Raw genomic sequence first — 18,722 nt, forward strand, 5'->3', positions numbered from 1 at the left:
TTTCTTGTCAACCACCAAACTTTTAGTAAAAAATATATTAGGTCTGTGCATTTTACTAGTTCCTAGCTTAAGAATGTCAAAAAAATTTGGTAATAATCATGAAACTTTAAATTGATAATTAAAGTACACTTTAAGTAAGACTCATTAAAATAAATTATTTAATTTAAATACCACAAAAACATTATTTTCCTAAGAGGTTATTGTTCTTTTAATTAAGAATGTTTTAGATTTTATTAAGAATACCTAATTCTGGATTTAAAAAATTAAAACAACCAAAAAAATTTAAAAAACTAAAAAAATACTTCTCTTCAAATAAATAAGTTTGTCCAAACCAAAACCAAAAAGAAATCATATATTTATTGTTATCCTCAAAAAACATTGTAGACCGCGTGTATAGGTGTATACATAGTATATGAATTTAGACTTAAAACTATATTACCCAATAACTAAAGCAATTTATGGTCAGGGCCTCCTAAGCATACCAACTGGAGTTATTTTTTTCAGGGAAAAAAATTACAGAAATTTTGGCCAGGTAGCAATATTAGTTGAGTTAATATACGTCATAACATCAAAATATTTTTTTGCTTTAAAAATGTTTTTTGTATAAAAGCGCAGCCTAGGTATATTGTGCCTAGGCTGCGCTTTTTTCCTGATTGTTCAAAGATGTGGCAAAAACATTTTTAAAGCAAAAAAAAAAAAATTTTAGTAAATTTTTCAAAAACCTCTCTTACATACTTTCTAGTGATTGCAGTCCCAAGATCCTGTATATACTTTTCAAAAAATTGTAGGAGTTGAATTTTTCAAAAACTAGTAACCTAATGTAGATTTTATATAATATCTATTACATTATAGATACTATACATTTATTATAATAATTCCAGGAATAATAAGTAATCCCTATTTTACTTTCTGTTTACTTTTAAAAAGTTTATAAATGTGCTAATTAAAGTTTCAACAAAAATTTTATAGAGTTTGATGAAAATAAATGTTCAAAATATTGTTTTCTTTGTGTGAATCTATTTTAAGATGGTGTAAAACAAAGATAAAAGATCCATCAGCATCAAATTAAAATTAATAAAATAAAATAATAAAATTGATGCTACTGCTGCTGATGGCGAAGACGACGACAACGATGATGATGAAAATGGTGAAGAGGAGGAGGATGACAATGATGATGTCAATTGATGACAACAAAAACAATATTTAAAACTGATTAAACAAGAAATACCTTAAACAAATAGTATCTCTGTGAAACATTGGTAGATATCTTTTCTTGCAGTTCTGATGTTAAAAAGTTAAAGAAACTACTAAATATAAACTAAACATTGTAGATACTTGCATCAATATATTCCTACAATTTTAAATATAGAAATACATGTTTAATACCAATAAAATATAACTTTATATACTTACACTTAAATTTTTGTTACCATAAAAAACTTGTGTCATTTGTTTTAAGTTTATTAAATCATATTAAATACAATTTACTATTAGAAATTTAATTTAATATTTCAGAAAAGGGCAAAAAATATTTTATAAACTTTGTAAAAAGTATCAAATATAAAATATAATATGAATAAACGTTTAAATCTATTTATTTATTCATGATTATTTACTCTTTAAAATCTCTCCAGGTTCAAAGGTTTAAACTTTTCTCAAATAAATCTGCACAAGGAAAGCCATTCACTGCATTTGTTGTTGCACCCCAGAACAAAACTGCTAAGTAAACTGTTAAACGACTGATAAATGTTCAGCAACAACAGTATAATGGTGGGTGGTGGCTCAGCAACAACAGTATCATGGTGGGCAAATAGCTGGAAATCACAAAAAGAAACTTTGGAAGAATGTTTATATAAAAGTATAATAAACAATATATATATATATATATATATATATATATATATATATATATATATATATATATATATATATATATATATATATATATATATATATATATATATATATATATATATATATATATATATATATATATATATATTGTAAAGTTCTTGGAAATACCACTAGTCTTTTAGTTGATCTTTAAAAAAATTTCATTAAAACAAGAATACAGTTTTTTTAATTTGCTGTGAAAGTATTTTCCATCCTAGAATTTTTTTTAGTTTTCAAACTTATCAGTTTTTTAATTTTTAACCAGTTTTAATCAGTTTAATGATAAGGTTAAGATTTTATTAGAAATTAAAGTTTTGTTTTAATATGCTTTAAGCATTTAATTTTAAAACCTAATTATTTCTTTTTAATCACTTAGTTAATTAAAACTAGTGTAAAAACAATATTTACAATTTTTAATTAAAACAACACAGCTAATCATAAAGATAAGTTTACTGCTGACACCCTCAACTTGGTAATTCTACAGATAACACCCTCAACTTGTTGATTTTACAGATGATTCCCTCAACATGTTGATTCTGCAGATTAATCTAAAGGTGATAAAAGTCCCAATTACTCTAAAGCTGATAAAAGTCCCGATTACTCTAAAGCTGATAAAAATCAGATTACTCTAAAGCTGATAAAAATGATCCTAAAATCTAAAAACTAGATTACTCTAAAGCTGATAAAAATCCTGCTGACGATTTTAAAGCAGCTCAAAAAGAAAACTTGAAATGGAGGTTGCAACCAGCTTCATTATGTTACTTATTTTTATTCAGGCTTCCTTCAAATAATTTCGATGGAATTTAGGCTTTTAAAAAAGAGCTACTGGTCAACAAAAAAAGAGCATTATTTTACATGGCCTAATTTTTAAAGTGTTTACAAAAGCTTGCATTTGTCAATGCATGAGTCAGCAAATCATGCTTATCAAGATTTAATTGAAAAAATGAAGACAAATTACTTTCCAGGGATCATTGAAAAGGTTATGAAAATAAAAAATGATATTTATAAATTTATAAATCTATTTTTTTTTTTTAGACAGTCCAGAGAAAATTTAAAAAAAATGCTGCAATAAAAGTTCATTAAAATATCTTGATTTAAATATAATACTACTAAAAAGATTAACCATCATAACATAAATAAAAGAAAAAACTCGATATGAAAAAATCTACTCTCATAAGATATTAACAACATAACATGTGATAAAAAACAAATAACTAAACATTGAATGCAGGTAAATAGTTAGATCAAGTAATATATCTTAAGAAACAATGAAAAGATACTTAATATAAGATTTCTAACTTGCTCCATTTTAGATATAGTAATAAGTGGTTCTCGATTGACAAGCTCATCAACAATTGCATCAACATCAGACCTATAATGTACAAAAAAATATTCTATTAGCATTACTATCATAATGTACAAAAATAATATCCAGGTTTGGCCAGAAAGGCATGTGATTTCATGTCATTATATGACCACACAAATACTATTTGACTTTGAAAACTTGACCACAGCTGTTAATATGTTTTGAAAATTTTTTATGCATTTTAAAAACGCGCTGAAAAAATGATCTTAACTTTGAAGAAACTTAAAAAACTTATAAACTTAGAAGCAAATAAATCTTCACTAAAAAAAAATTACGAAAAAACTCAACTAAAATAAATAATTTACTATAACGATAAGATTATTTAAATTACGTTTGGAATAAATAACTTTGAATCGTTTATCTTTACTAATGTATTTATAATATAATATCATGCGAAACCCTTTTTAAATAAAGTAACAACTTACATCTAACGACTGTTTAATAAATGCTCACATTTAAAAGTTAAAAAAAAGATTAACAATTCTTTGCAGTAATGTAAACAAAAGAAAAAATAATTAAATCCTTTATTTAAAAAGATGATATAACTTTTTTTATTTAAAGACATTTATTATAAAAAATACATACTTATATAAATATGTAAAAATATATATTATTCATTAATATTTTTATAAAAAATCATTAGCAGTGATTTGTTACTTTATTTAAATGCATTTTAATAATATAAAAACATAAGTAAAGATCAAAGTTATTTGATTTCAAAAAAGTTTGTCTTTTTTTTTCTTCTCAACAAAATCTTTATATTTTTCGAGTTAATTTTAATGAATATTATATAAAGTTTATAAAAGAGACCATTGCTGTTTAAAGTTATCCCTTATAAAATTTAATTTTTTTTAAATAACTTTTTTGTTTTTTTTTACATATAAATAAATCTTATACAATTAAGTTATGCAACTTTCAATAATACTTTAATTAAAATCATTAGCTACTTTATTTAAAAGCATTTTGCTAATATAAAAACATTAGTAAACATGTTGAAGTTATTTATTTTCAATGTAATTAAAAACCAATTTTTTCAGCGCATTTGTCAAAAACCATGGTTAAATCGTCAAAACAAAATATTATTTGCGTACTCATATAAAGACTTGAAATTGAACGCCTTCCTGGCCAAGCCTGATATCACAACAATTTTTTAAGAAACAAAACTAATATCAGATCTATTAAGTACAATAACAACATCTAGATTTATATATCAAAGTAATACATAACACATTTTTTTTTTTTTTTGAAAAAACAAATGTAACAAATTTGAAGTATTATATTGCATCAACGTCATGTTGTGACCTAATGTTTTAGTAAATACTTTTATAACTTTAAACACTTTATATTTTAGTAAATATTCTTATAATTCTAAATTTATTTATTTTTATTTAATTCTAATTTATGCTTTAGTTTTTATTTTTATGTGTTACTCTATTTTTACTTTTATAATTTTAAATAGTTGTATCGTCAGCAAAAAAAAAAATACATTAAGGAAAGAAATAAATCATTAATTTAGATCAGAAACATAACAGGATGACAAAAATATTTAGATCAGAAACATAACAGGATGACAAAAATATTTAGATCAGAAACATAACAGGATGATAAAAATATTTTAAACTTTTATTATTGCTTTTTAACTTTGTTTGAAAAAATTACAAAAGTATTTGCATAATAAATTTGTATTTGTGAAACTACATTTGTTGATGTGAAACATGCTAAACTTATTTTAAAACAAGCTATTTTAGATGACTTATTTTTTGTCCATGCATCACTTGCATTAAAACATATGCTGTGACTATGATGTGGCATATTGGTATTACTATGATATGGTATATACTTACGCACCAATTCAACTATTTGACAAGAAATCAGGTTTGAATCCTCTGATCATTTTTTTATGTCCTTCTGCTTTGCACCTCTTCACTCTATCATCTTTTTCTTTGTTCTTATTTGTTTTCCTTCTTCTCAAGACTGCACACTTTTAGATTTTTGATAAATTTGACCATTCCCTTTCTCTTTACCCCTTTGCCAATGTTGCTGTTATTGGTGATTTTAATATTCACACACTGAATGACTCGGCTCAAACACCAATGACCCTGGTGGCACTAAAACTCATAACTTTTATATTTCTTAATTTTAGATAATTAATTTTATGACTCATTTTTTAGACAACCCTAACCACATACCATCATTCTTTGATTTGTATCTTTTTTCTGACCCTAGTTTGTGCTCAGTTTCTTTTTATTCTTCTTTAGGGTGTTCCGAACATGCAAGGATCTCTACGAATCTTTTATCTTGAGCTTATTTTTTGGACTCACCCTACCAGTGTACTATTTACTACTACCCTAAAGCTGACTGGAATTCTTGATCTGTGATTTTCTTTTTATGTCATTTCTCTTTCTGCTGACAAATGTGACTCCTATATAATCTCCTGGATCTAGGTAGGTATGGCAGCTTTTATTTTTTTTTGTCAATTTCAAATTAAGCTTCACTCTAATACATGGTTTTCACCTTTTTGTGCAGCTGCTATGTTTAATTGTAATCATTTTTTTTCATCATTTTCAAAAAAACAATTCTCTTAAAAACAAATGACTTATTTATTGCAAAAAAAAAATGTGAAAAGGTGCTGTATGATGCTAAGCTCCATTATTCCCAGTTTACTAAATCTCCTATATTAGAAGTTAGGCTCTAGACGCTTTTGGAAAATCTTTAACAACGTCATTAAAAAGGTACATCAAACATTCCATCTCAAATCCATGGGTCTAATTTTATTACCTCCACCAGGGATAAGGCAGAACTATTCCTTCAAATTGAATCTAATGAACATAGGGTAATTCCGTGTCTATTGATCAATTATCACCATACATCTCAGATTTTTCTGATTTTAGTCTCTAGCTCCAAGAAGATTCTGAAATATGTTCATTTTACTTTTACCAGATATTGGCAAAGCCCTTCCTGTCCCCTCAGAACTGTGAGGTTTATTTAGAGATTTCGAGTCACGTAATTTTAAAAATATTTGATCTTTTTACTTAAAAATTTGTAACTGGCTATTTTCAGGGGTGATAAATCCAATAAAATGATTAGAAATAAAATTAAAAATTATTATTAAGCACTTGTAATTATCAATTTAAATAAATTTGTGGCCTTTATGATATAAAAAAAAAAATTATGACACATCATTCTATATTCATTGATCTTTCAGAAAATATAAGGATTTTGATCTGCAAGTATATGGAATTCCATATATAGATAACAAGGCATGGTCCCCACTTTTTTGCAGCGGAATATTGCAAGTGAATTTTCTTTACCTTCCAGACTAGCTGAAGCTCTTAAACTTTTCGCATTTCTGTAGTGTTAAAAAATATGAGAGTGGGGGGTGGGAAGTGTTTTTTGCAACAGAATTTTGAAATAGATTTTGTTAGGCAGACAACAAGAGGGTCCCATGGAACCCTGGCCATTTGCCCTGGAAAAATTACTTTGTTAAAATTTTTTCAAGTTTCAGGGTTTTAGTTTGTCTGGAAGGTATAGAAAAATCTATTGCAAGATTCTGCTATAAAAAAGTGGGGCACATGCCCCAGCCCCCTCCTCCCTTGGTGTCTTGGGCCCTGGATACAATTTTAACATGTACCTTCATTAGCATTACAGAAATGCTAAAAGTTTCAGAGCTCCAGCTAGTCTAAAAGGTAGTGAAAAATCAATCATAATATTCTGCTACAAAATATAAGGAGCATGCACCGGCATGGGTGCCATGCACCAACAAGTATATGGAATTCCATATACTTGTAGATCAAAATCCTTATATATTTTGAAAGATCAATGAACATAGAATGATGTGTAATTTTTTTTTTTGATAACATCATAGCCACATGGGTTTCTTGAACATTTAAAACAGGTATACAAAAAATTGCTCCAATTTTTTTAAATTGATAATTACATGTACTTAATAATAATTTTTTACATTTCTGATCTTTTTATTGGATTTGTCACCTCTGGTAATAGCCAGATACAAATTTTTAAGTAAAAAGATCAAATATTTTTAAAGTTATATGATTTGAAACTTCTAAATAAATGTTGTGATTCTGAGGGGACAAGAGGGATCTAGCCAATATCTGCTAAAAGTAAAATGGTCATATTTCAGGATCTTCTTGGAGATAATTTCAAGGAATTCTTATTTTACTAAGTACTCACTGTATAAAAACTCTCTGTATAACTGTATAAAAATCATCAAAATCTGAGACATATGGTGATATGGTGACATATTGAAAAATTTCTGGATCAATTTCTGGATGAATTACCCTAAAGTAACACAGATCCCCACTCTTCTTCCATTCCAGTTAAACAGCTTGACCCATTGTTAGACATCCAAATTACTCCAGCTTTTGTTGCTTAAGTAATTTCTCAATTAAGTCATTTCTCAAGTCTTGTGGTCCAGACAATTTTCCTATCATAGCCCTACAAAAGTGCACTCAAGAAATCTCTTCAATTCTCTCTAAACTATTTAACAAGGGTTATTCCTTATAGTTGCAGTTGTGACATTTCTACTGCAAAAGGTATATAAGCAAGGAACTTGATAAATCTTTTTTTTTTTTTGGTAATGTGTACATTTGGTCACGTACTACTATCTGAAAAATTTGCTGTAATTTTTATGCTATAGTTGCATCGCTATTTCAAAATAAAATTAGTCATGGTCATGTCAGCTACAAAAACAGAAACAGAACTTGTAATTTTGTTGTTTTGTAGAAAACCTTTAATAAATTAAAAATTTAATTTTTTTAAATTGTTTTTTAGAGGATGTTATATTAACTATAAAATAATTTTTTTTGTTCATGTTTTACATAAAATGGTAGCTAGCAAAAAGTCCCGATTGTGACATCGCGGTCATGAAAAAATATTGTAATATCAGATAACATTACATTTTAGGTATTTTTAAGGTATATTTTAGCAATGCTGAAGTTTTTAAAAATATATAAACAATTTAAACAAGGCTTATAGTTATCCTTAGAAAAATAAAAGATACACCAACAAGTTTTTAATAAAAAAACGTAACAAATCACTTTATTAAATTGCAATATTAAAGACATATTTAAATAAATTAAACAAATCACTATACTAAATAACGATTTTTTGTTTGCTATGTTATTTGTCTGATAGAGGTGATATTTTTTCATGCTGAAAATTTCATTCTTAACTTTCCAGTAATGGTAAACTTGTATATCTTCAACCTTTTCTGCAGTGAAGTGTTGCTTAGCTGACTATAATGTTGATCAATTTTATCTTCAGTCAAATACATTAAATTTACCGTCAAATTTTGCATATAGCTTCATAAAACTACCACGCATTTTGAATAATAACTTGTCTAGCTTCAAATTTTTGTCATGTTATTCTTTTTAAAGTTCCTCTTACCCCATCAATGACTCCTTTTCCATTGGCTGTAGCAAAAAAAATCCACTCGAAAGTTGGAATATCAAAAGTCACTTGACTTTTGATATTCCAACTTAGAATTTTTACCATAAAGCGGTTTTTTAATTGAGAAGATGGACCATCACTCCAAAACGTTACTTTATATGTAACTGACTTCGATACACTCTTCGTTTTGCTCTTTGGATGGTGGTAGCATTCTGTTGTTAGACCAGTTAGCACAAAAACTACATGATAGTAAGAGGCGATCTGTAGTAAGAAGGCTGCAAAGAATCCATTTGTTTACCCATTTTGTGTTATAAGGTTCAAAATTAAGGTTTGAGGAATTAGACAACAGTAGGTTTTAAGAGGTATCTCTGAATATGTGAGTATTTGAGCTGGACAAAGTGCACAAAATTTGAAAAATTTTATCTTGCTGTTAAATTCTTCTGTGTACAGGACATAACATTCTCTTAATTTAAGTAACAAGTAACATTTTTGAAATTTTTCACCATCAATTTTTATAAAGTCTTTCATACCTGGAGTCCATTGAGATATTTCTTTGCGGTTGTAAAACTCAAGTACATAATTGAATACACTAGAAGATAAAGGGATGCGTTTTTTTATCTTTGATATATCTGAAAAAGAGATGATCATTTCTATTGCTAGCTGTTTAATGACATAATCTGCTTTTCATAGCGACTTTGGTAAAGCCAATTTAACCCTATTCACAGCACGAGTTTCTGACAAACTTGAATGATAGACAAGTTCTTCCATTTGACTAGAAGAAGAACAAGGAATATCAATAATACCTTGAGTTTTTTGAAGATCTCTGTGTTTACTCAGTCATAAAGTTTTCGAATTAAATCTTCCTTGATGCATTTGAACATCTAAACGATGCATTTAAACATCGAAATGACGCATTTAAACATTGAAACAATGCATTTAAACATCGAAACATCCGCTACATCGCGGCAATGACAAAAAAGAAATTGCATTTTACTTTTTTCAAGGATTTTATAAATTTTTTTTACATATATATTCATTTCAACAAAAATTCTTTTGCTAAATATTTTCTAACTGAAAATAAAATAAAATTAAGGTTGTGTCAAAAAACTAAATTTGTTATAATCACGCGGTCGTGACGATGAAAAACGTCTTTTTTCTTTTTAGTAACATACCAACTAATAATTGAAATAATAATAATATCACTTATTAACAAACTTATTTAATCACTAATGTTTATTATGAGAAATAGAAATTAAAAAAAAAAAAAAACATTTAATACAACTCCATGTTAAGAAACCCATGTTTTTTATATCATAAAATATTAAAAATGGCTACCAAATTTTAAACATCTCCTACACATGCATAAAAATAAATGATGAAGTGAAAATATTTTTATTAGATGCACTAATGTGTCTGTTAATTTAATTTTTTTAAATTTATTACTAATATTCAGTTTAAAATTTTTTGAATAATGACAATCTTATATGGAATGACCCATAAGTGTTTGACTAAACCTTGTTTTGCTGGAAAATGGCATCAGTGGTTCTAATTTTAATAAAACTCTAGAGAACATTCAGACCCTTTCAACTATTGCCTCATTAGTCTTCTGTTATTATTAACAAGGTCTTTAAGTCTTTAATCAGAAAATTTAATATTAACTATAATTACCATTAGTACTAATATATTAATGAAAATAAGCAATAATATAATGTGTGTGCTTCTTATGAAGGTGTTATTTTTATTTTGTTGCTATGGGTACCTAATTTTGCATACTAACAACCTATCTTTTGTGTTTGCTGATATTTTACAAGTGCTGTATTCACTAAATTTGGCATGAGTATCATTATGTTGTTGTGCTTCTTATAAAGGTTATAATTTTTTCATTTATTTGCTATAGATACCTATATATTTATGTATACATGAATGTATGTATGTATGTATGTATGTATGTATGTATGTATGTATGTATGTATGTATGTATGTATGTATGTATGTATGTATGTATGTATGTATGTATGTATGTATGTATGTATGTATATACGTATGAATGTATGTATGTATGTATGGATGTATGTATTTATGTATGTATATACGTATGAATGTATGTATGTATGATGTATGTATGTATGTATGTATGTATGTATGTATGTATGTATGTATGTATGTATGTATGTATGTATGTATGCATGTATAATGTGTTTTACAATATAAAAAATCAAAGATCATATAAAAAATATAAAACAATAATATCGTTTAAAGATTGTTTAAGTAATTGTAAAACATCTAAAGGAAACATTTTTTGATTTGTTTGGTGTGATGTTGATTTACAAAGTCATAAAATAACAGGGTCACTGGAAACAAGAACTTTATTGATCAAAACAGTATTTGATGCTCTTCTGGATGTTTTTAGGCTGAAATTTTCGTGATAAGTTTTAAAGTCATTCTTCTCACATAAGTCCTATGGGTAATGTAATATTTTGTGCACAAATTGAGCTATGTTATACAATAGATAGAGACACATATAGTCTAACAGTGTCAAAACCGTTAATCCTTTAATCTTAGCAATTTATTTTATATCCTGAAAATAGTATTATCAAGATAATGTATAATTTGAATATAAGGTTTTGATCAATACCCAGATGTTCAGCTGTTTGTTCATATGCTGCAAAACCACATCCTGAAGTATTGCCATCGCTGTTTATTCCAGAACCACCAAAATAAAAACCAAATAAAAAACTGTTAAAATAATGTTAATGTAAAAATAGGTTGTTGCTATGCAAAATTAGGTACTATAGCAACCAAATTAAAACTTATATCAAAAGGGGATGAAAAATCAATGCAAACTCAATTAAAGCATCATATAGCTAAAAGAAATATTAGATTATTAATTGTAGTGCATGGTCAATCATTAGTTATAGTGCACCAAGTAAACATTTTCTTAAAGATATTTTTTTAAAAATCTGTGATCGTTAAAGTATTACTGAGATAACATGCTATGACAAATTTATGCAACAAAATGCTTTTTGTTATCTCTGAATACTCTAAAAAAACATGTATTAATTTAGTGTTTTGACAAAACAGATGTAATTGAAAAATCGCACAACGTTGATCTCACTAAAATTACCTAAAATAATAATTATTCTTTTTTTTTCTTCAAATTTCAACATTTAAATGCTCAGAGTTCCCATAACTAAGGAATTTAATACAAACAAAATATCAATAAATTTCTTTTAATATATATAGAAACTAAAATTAAATAAGTTTTAGAGATTACACTACTAAATTTTTTTTAATTTTCCCATTTTGTTCATTTACTGTGGGCTGACTAACTGACTAACTGCAGTGACTGAAATATTCTATCGTGCATTAGATGGAGGTGGCAAGACAAGGTCTACTGCTGTTGACATATCTAAAACTTTCAATAAAATTTGGCATGCTGGCCTTCTTCATAAGCTTGCTTTATTATTTTTGAGATTGTTAAATCATTACTTTCTAACCACAATATAAAAGTCATCCTCAAAGGACACTCTTCTTCATTTCCAGTAACTTATGGGGTACCTCTCACTGAGTCCTTTTCTTTACATCTTGCTCTCTTTACTATGCTGGCCATTATCTTACTCTTAATTTCATTCACTACATATACAAATCTTTTATTCACCCCTGTACAAAGCATTGTTGTCATCTTTAGGCTGGTTTATAAAGTGATGCTCTTACTCTTCTAGACAAGGTCCACAAAGGCATTGTAAACGTAGTTGGAGTTGCTTTGTCTTCCAAGCTTGAGCTTCTCTCCTGTTGTCATAAGATTGCATAACTGTTAAATCTTAAACTCAAATTTATTTATTGGGTTAAATTTCTCTAAAGACTCTTTTGAGAGCAATTCAACTTAATTTGATCATGACCATGTCATAACATGATATGTCATGATATGGCCATATTACTTCCTTACATGAAATGTCTTTGATCATTAATTTTATTCTAATGTAACTAGGAAGTTGATAAAACTTACTCAGCCTTTAGATCAAGTAAGTCTATGGATTTAGTCTTCATGCATTTAGATTGCTCATATTCGAGAATGATACCTATAAAAATAAATTACCTTTAATAAAGGTAAAACAAAAATTTTTGTTGTTTATAATTTAAAATAATCATTTAAACAATGATGAAAACAAATAAAATAAAAAGGTTAAGTTATTAAGAAATTATATACAGTATATAAGTAACTATAAAATTGCACACCTAAGTTAAATTGTGCTTAACAAACTTGTTCAAATTTTGTGCTTACATTCAACTTTAGGATAAAGTTAGTTAATATTTTAGGGTTTTGTTATTCTTGGTGTGTATTTTAATGTGACTATTTTTTTTCTTCTTTCGTAGAAGAGCACAGTAAAAATCATAAATTTATTTAGGTTTTGAACAGCATTGTTAACAGTAATGGGCCTCCATCGGGTCAGCCCTTTGGGTTGCCCTATTAATAAGAAACTTGAGAAATAACAAGTAAAAATACAAAAATGTAGTTTAAACATTTTATAAAGTTTTTTAATCAACTATTGCCTTCCATAAACTTTTACTCTTTACATTAACTGTTTAAAGTAAAGAGTAAAAAGATTTATTGAGGTTTGATTTAGTTTGACATATAATGAAGTATAACAGTATTTTGGGCTCACACAGGTCAGAAATTGACTGTCTATCAAAGCTAAGTTAAAAGTAACATGGAGATCAAATAAAAAAATAAAAAAACTTATGGATTTCAATGTTTTAGAAAATAATCCCTGGGAGAATAAAAAGAAAGATTCAAGCTCATGTAAAATGATATATTGAATATAAAAATAAAAAATTAACCTTTTAGTTAAATTCTAAATAAATTATTTAAAATAAAAACAAAAAAACGAACATTATATTTAATTTTAGGCAAAATATATATATATATATATATATATATATATATATATATATATATATATATATATATATATATATATAGCTTGAAAACTCCGGACCAATTGGGTTAGCTCGTATGGTGGTAGTTGCTGAGTGTTTTTTATAATATCATGAAAGTAATGCTCTTTCATTGGTGCTTAACAATAACATCCATGTGAAATCATTTAAAAGATATGATGATATACATTCAAGGTTCCAGGTAGAAGATGCACAAAAGTTTTTAGATCTACTTAACAAACAACACAAAAGTATTCAATAGGCAATGAAATCTGCTGACTTAACCAATACATTAATCTTGATGTTTCAGTTATAAATAACATTGATGATGAGTTGTCATTTTTTATCAATATATTTATAGAAAGCGGCTATGAGAGGAAAAGTCTGGAAAAACTAATTAAGTCTACGAAAGAAAGTGTTAACAACAAAAAAGATATCATGAAAAATCAACATTTCCTAATGTCTCTAAAAAGATGTGTCTTTACCCTGGATCCCTGGAATTAGTCCTAAGTTAAGAAGATTTTTTTAAAAAGCAGGATACGCACCAGTGTTTAAGTCTCTAAAAAATCTTTTAGGTCTACTAAGTTCCAAAAATAAACCTACACTACCAGTTAATTCTTATCCCAGTATTTACAAATTAGAGCGCTCTTGTGGCAAATGTTATATTAGTGAAACTGGACTAAAGATATCATCTCGGATATGCCAGCATCAAACAAGTGCACAACAAGGTAAAGGTGAAAATTTAGCTGTTGCTGAACATTTTAAAATTTGCCAAGGAAATTTCCAGTGGAATGTTCGCAATACCTTAAAAATAGAAACAACTGATTTTAATAGGAAAGTTAGGGAAGCGTTGGAAATACCACACAACAAAAGTACCTTTTGTGATAATGGTCTTAATCGGGATGATGACAATTATGTGACGATGTCATTTTGGAAACCCATGTTCAAATTTTTATGTCACAAAAAGCTCTCTTAAAAAACTCTTAAAAAGAAGCTTTTACAAAGAATATTGTTTTGTAAATTTAAACGGTTTTTTATATAATATAGCGGTTTTATTTTTTATAATGGTTTTTTTATTATACTTGATAACGAGGGTACCAATATTCCCTCAAAATATCATAAAAGTAAATATATTTTTAACAAATAGAAATTAATCCATAAAAAGAAGTTTTATTTTTAAATATTTACACTAATAAAATCTATTGAAGACGTCAACATTTAAAATATATATATTTAACATCTTCACTTCCAACAAGGCTGCAAACAACCACTGTTAGAGTTGGAAGTTACTGGAAGAGAAAAGATGAAGTTTATAAAGCAAGATAACAATTAAGAGACGACATAAAAGATTGAATGATGAGTAACACAAGAATGAATTTTAGTAGATAGCTCAAGAGAGGATAGCTCTTTGGAGCAGTGCCAATTATAGTATTCATATCAAAGAGAAAGAGTTGCAACATTATGACGATGTCACAATGGTTGAAGGTTGGCTATAAGAGCAGATCCAATTTAATTACAATGTTATATCCAATTTATAAGGTCCAATTTGTTTACAATATAAATCTAATATAATTACAATGCATTTTTGCACCTTGTCTAAAAGAAAAAAGGCATCATTCAAGGATCTGCTCCAGAAACAGTAGCATCTAGAGCAGTAATTCTATCTATAAACAGTATTCCATACAAGGATGGATTTATTGAGATAAATATTTATATTATAGAGATTTGAGATTTATAGAGATAAAGAACAGAATCCGAAGTAAGAAAGCAGCAAGCACAATAAAGAAATGCAACCTTAGCAGATGCTAATTTTGCAATGGATTTGATACATGGTTTCCAAAAAAGATCGAAAAGAAGAGTTAATTCTTGAAGACGAAAGGGTAGATAAATCATCTAGTACATTAGATGAATCATCTAATCATAAGGTAGATGAATCATCTAGTACATTATCCTTCAAAAATATCTAAATTCTAACTAGGGAGATCTAAAGCAACTATACAAAAATATCTTAGTAAAGACCATTTTATCAAACAAAAAATTTGGATGACAAAAAACTCTTTGAGTATTTAGATAAATTCTCATTAAAACTATTAAACAAATTATTAGTGTATTCCCATGTAGAATATGGAGCAACAATTTGGGGTCATCAAAAGAACATTAAAAATTCTGAAATGATGTACACGGCAATGAGAACAAAATCTTTGAGGGGGAAGATGTACATTTGAGGTGTGTTAAGCACATTTGAGTTGTGTTGAGCGCACACTTGAGGTGTGTTGAGCACACACTTAAGGTGTGTTGAGTATATACATACAAGATGTGAAGACACCTCAAATCTTTGCAGTATACACACTTAAGTTGTCCTTTCTATTCTATTATATAAGTTAAAGCCCAGATAAGAAGATTGAAACAAAACTTTCAATCAGTATTAGAACTAATAAAAAAATTTAAAATTTTTTATTAAGTTGTAATTTAAACTATTTTTATTTAATTAAATTATTTTATTATAAAATAAAGGGGATAATTGAACGCATCAAGTATTTTGCTAACAATGCCAATGACTATATGTGTATTACCTGGAGGATAATAACGAAGTAAAAATCTTCTAAGTTTCATAACTAATCAAAAGCAGTTGTTAATAAAATGAATAAAACAAAACCATGTAAGCTGTAAAATACAAATAGCATATATATATATATATATATATATATATATATATATATATATATATATATATATATATATATATATATATATATATATATATATATATATATATATATATATATATATATATATAAACACATTTGATTATTATATACGTATTATTTAATTAATAGAAATAATTAAAAAAAACATTAAACGTTCACGTTCATAATTGTTATCAAACGTTGTGAAGGATGCTTTCTGTTTACATTTTATCGGGATATCTAGCGCACGCGCACTAAGCAGAAAATAAAAGTGAAAATTTTAATTTTAATTTTCACTTTTTTATTTAGTTGATATCAACTGTTTTGAGTTACTTTTTTTTTAAATACATTTAGGTAGGTCAAAATCTAATAAATCAAATTAATTAATGTATTTTGGACTAAGCTAACATCTTCAAACATATGGATCTATTTTTAAAAAAAGTAATGAAATATTTAATAATTGAGGATTTTCATTTAAGAATTAATAAAGAATAAACTGCTTGCATCACGAATAAATTTTTAGAATTTTAGTTTTTAATCGTTAATTTTTCAACGCTCATTAGTTTTTTATACGCTCTTACTGCACTTATATGGTATAGATACCTCATAAAGAGTCTTTCGTGCAGGGGCGGATCCAGCAATTTTTTCAAAGTTTGAACCCCCCTTAATTTGACGAGGTTACTAATTTTTTATGGTCATAATTTTTGAACAATGAGAGATTATACTATGCTAGAGAATATGCTACTATACTTAAAGTTTATCGATGAATATACATTTAGTTGAGAAAAGTAAAAAAGATTATTTTATTAACTTGTTGCTCTCACGTTTGGGGCAGGTGGTAAAAGTTTTGTGTCTATATTGTTCTTCAAAGTATCCTTATTTGACAAAAGTATAACTATACATATGTTTGGAGTTTTCCCCATTTCTGAAAGTTATCTTAAAGACCAAAAAATGCAGGATCCGCCCTGCTATGTGCAAAGACCATGTAACTGCTTTCATGTAGTTATATGGTCTTTGCACTTTATTACAAATTTATTAAACAATAACAGGAGCACCAAGTATTGCAACCTTTACATGCTGACAGCCTTTACATGGATAAATCCACCACATAATTAACATTGTACTAAAAATTGTTTGCGTGTCTATTGTATTATTCCGCTCTCTAATGAAATATAATGAACCAATTATTCAGCCAAAATATAATGCTTTACAGGGCTACAAAAGCACATACCAAACTTTGATATAATAGTTGTGGCAATTACTTTTGTTTAATCAAATTACTATCAACTCTTTCAATCATTATAAAATTAGCCGTGAAATGACGATCATTATAAATTTTCAAGAAAATGTAACAGATTTAGTGGTATATTATTGGTGAAAGCCATTATAGGAAACGAATGTTTCTTGTTTAAACTATCAAAAACATTTCAATTTAAAAAAAATTAAAAAAATAGACATTTGACTCAGTATTTGTATTAAAGAAGTAGTATTTGTATTAAACAAAAATAAATTTTCACTTCATTTAAAATCTATATTATAGATTGTCAAAGATGAGATTTTTATAAAAAATTTCGATTTAAATTTGTCTAATTCGTTTTAACTACCATGGCCGACGACACGGATTTCAAAGTGGAAGGGCACAACCGTCAATTTCTTAAAAAAGTTCTCTATATCTAGAAAGTTTTTTAAAGAAAAAAAAAAAAAAAGAAGATTTTTTACAAAAAAAGTGGGGGGCACGTGCCCCTGAAGTTGTCGGTTCTGACAATGTTAAGTAAGAAGACATAGCAACAAGTTTAGGCTATTTGTTGAATGCAGTTTGAAATTTCCTGGATTTTAAATAGAGAACTTATTTAGTTCTTTCTGTATTTCCGAACGCTCTGAAATGAATTTATCGCACTCCTTCTTATTATATCTAGCTTTTTCATTTTATGCGTCATTAATTTTACATAGCTCAAGTTAGAGTACAACGATTTATTAATACCTAATTAAATAATAATCATATTAAAAAAATATATTAAAAAATCTTTATTACTTTTAAAAACAGATTTTTTTGAATAGCTGACATTTTGTGTTTAGACATTCTATTTTCCACTGTCAAAAACTTTTTTTTTTTATTGAAATCAGTAGCTTAAAAAAAATTTTTTTAACCGGAAGGTGTTAAATAAAAACGAATTTTTAAAACCCAATGCTTTTATACGATATTAAAACACAAATTTTGCTATCAATTTTTTCTGATATTACTATTTTTTTTATTAACAATTGGCTGTATGCGTGTGTAAGAAAAAAGCGGGAAGTGGCGAGTTTCGAACCACAGACATTCAGTTTACGAAGTCAACGCCTTAAAGCTGTTTTCCACAAGACAAGATTTTCGCGCGAAGCAAATTTTTTCGTTGATAAGCATGCGCAGATAAAACATTTCTGTCAAAATTAAC

General features: G+C 27.1%; 1 protein-coding gene across 1 annotated transcript in view; it reads right to left on the bottom strand.

Annotated features, from left to right (window-relative positions):
• Nucleotides 1-16,290, bottom strand: part of LOC100204975 (dynein assembly factor with WD repeat domains 1) — a 43,881-nt gene extending 27,591 nt beyond the window's left edge. Inside the window, exons 1-4 of the mRNA XM_065787884.1 lie at nucleotides 16,177-16,290; nucleotides 12,675-12,747; nucleotides 3,174-3,265; nucleotides 1,229-1,281 (exon numbers count right to left, since the gene is read on the bottom strand). Of these exons, the coding sequence (XP_065643956.1) occupies nucleotides 1,229-1,281; nucleotides 3,174-3,265; nucleotides 12,675-12,747; nucleotides 16,177-16,216 (258 nt within the window). The 5' untranslated portion in view covers nucleotides 16,217-16,290. The remainder of the gene's footprint in view (nucleotides 1-1,228; nucleotides 1,282-3,173; nucleotides 3,266-12,674; nucleotides 12,748-16,176) is intronic.
• Between the last annotated feature and the right edge of the window lie 2,432 nt (nucleotides 16,291-18,722).

Source organism: Hydra vulgaris, chromosome 01 (assembly GCF_038396675.1).
Source record: "Hydra vulgaris chromosome 01, alternate assembly HydraT2T_AEP".
Classification (NCBI taxonomy): domain Eukaryota; kingdom Metazoa; phylum Cnidaria; class Hydrozoa; order Anthoathecata; family Hydridae; genus Hydra; species Hydra vulgaris.